Source organism: Myotis davidii, unplaced genomic scaffold, assembly GCF_000327345.1.
Source record: "Myotis davidii unplaced genomic scaffold, ASM32734v1 scaffold609, whole genome shotgun sequence".
Lineage (NCBI taxonomy): Eukaryota > Metazoa > Chordata > Mammalia > Chiroptera > Vespertilionidae > Myotis > Myotis davidii.
In genome coordinates this window covers 733444-733697 of record NW_006300164.1, presented here as the reverse complement: position 1 = coordinate 733697, position 254 = coordinate 733444, and the positions used below count along the sequence as shown (strand labels likewise).

Here is a 254-nt window from a genome sequence, read left to right as displayed (position 1 = left end):
CTCGCGGAACTCCAGCTGGATGCTCGTCACCTCGGCCACCGTGCTGTCGGACGTCCACCAGGGCGGGTGGGCCACGCCGGTGCCGATGTTCACGTCCGAGTACGGGATCTTGGAGGGCGTGCGGAACGCAGGCATCAGCCGATTCCCGAAGTCTTCCTGATGCACACACAGCGTGGTCAGTGCTGGCGCTCAGAGGGCGTCTCCCTCCCACAGCGCAGACCGCCCCCCCCCACCCTCAGGGGCTCGCCCTGCAC

At 68.5% G+C, this 254-nt stretch overlaps 1 protein-coding gene across 1 annotated transcript in view; it reads right to left on the bottom strand.

Moving 5' to 3' along the window:
* MAN1B1 (mannosidase alpha class 1B member 1) overlaps window positions 1-254 on the bottom strand; it is an 8019-nt gene that overhangs the window by 3653 nt on the left and 4112 nt on the right. Inside the window, 1 exon segment of the mRNA XM_015572343.1 lies at window positions 6-156. Coding sequence (XP_015427829.1) covers window positions 6-156 — 151 coding nt within the window.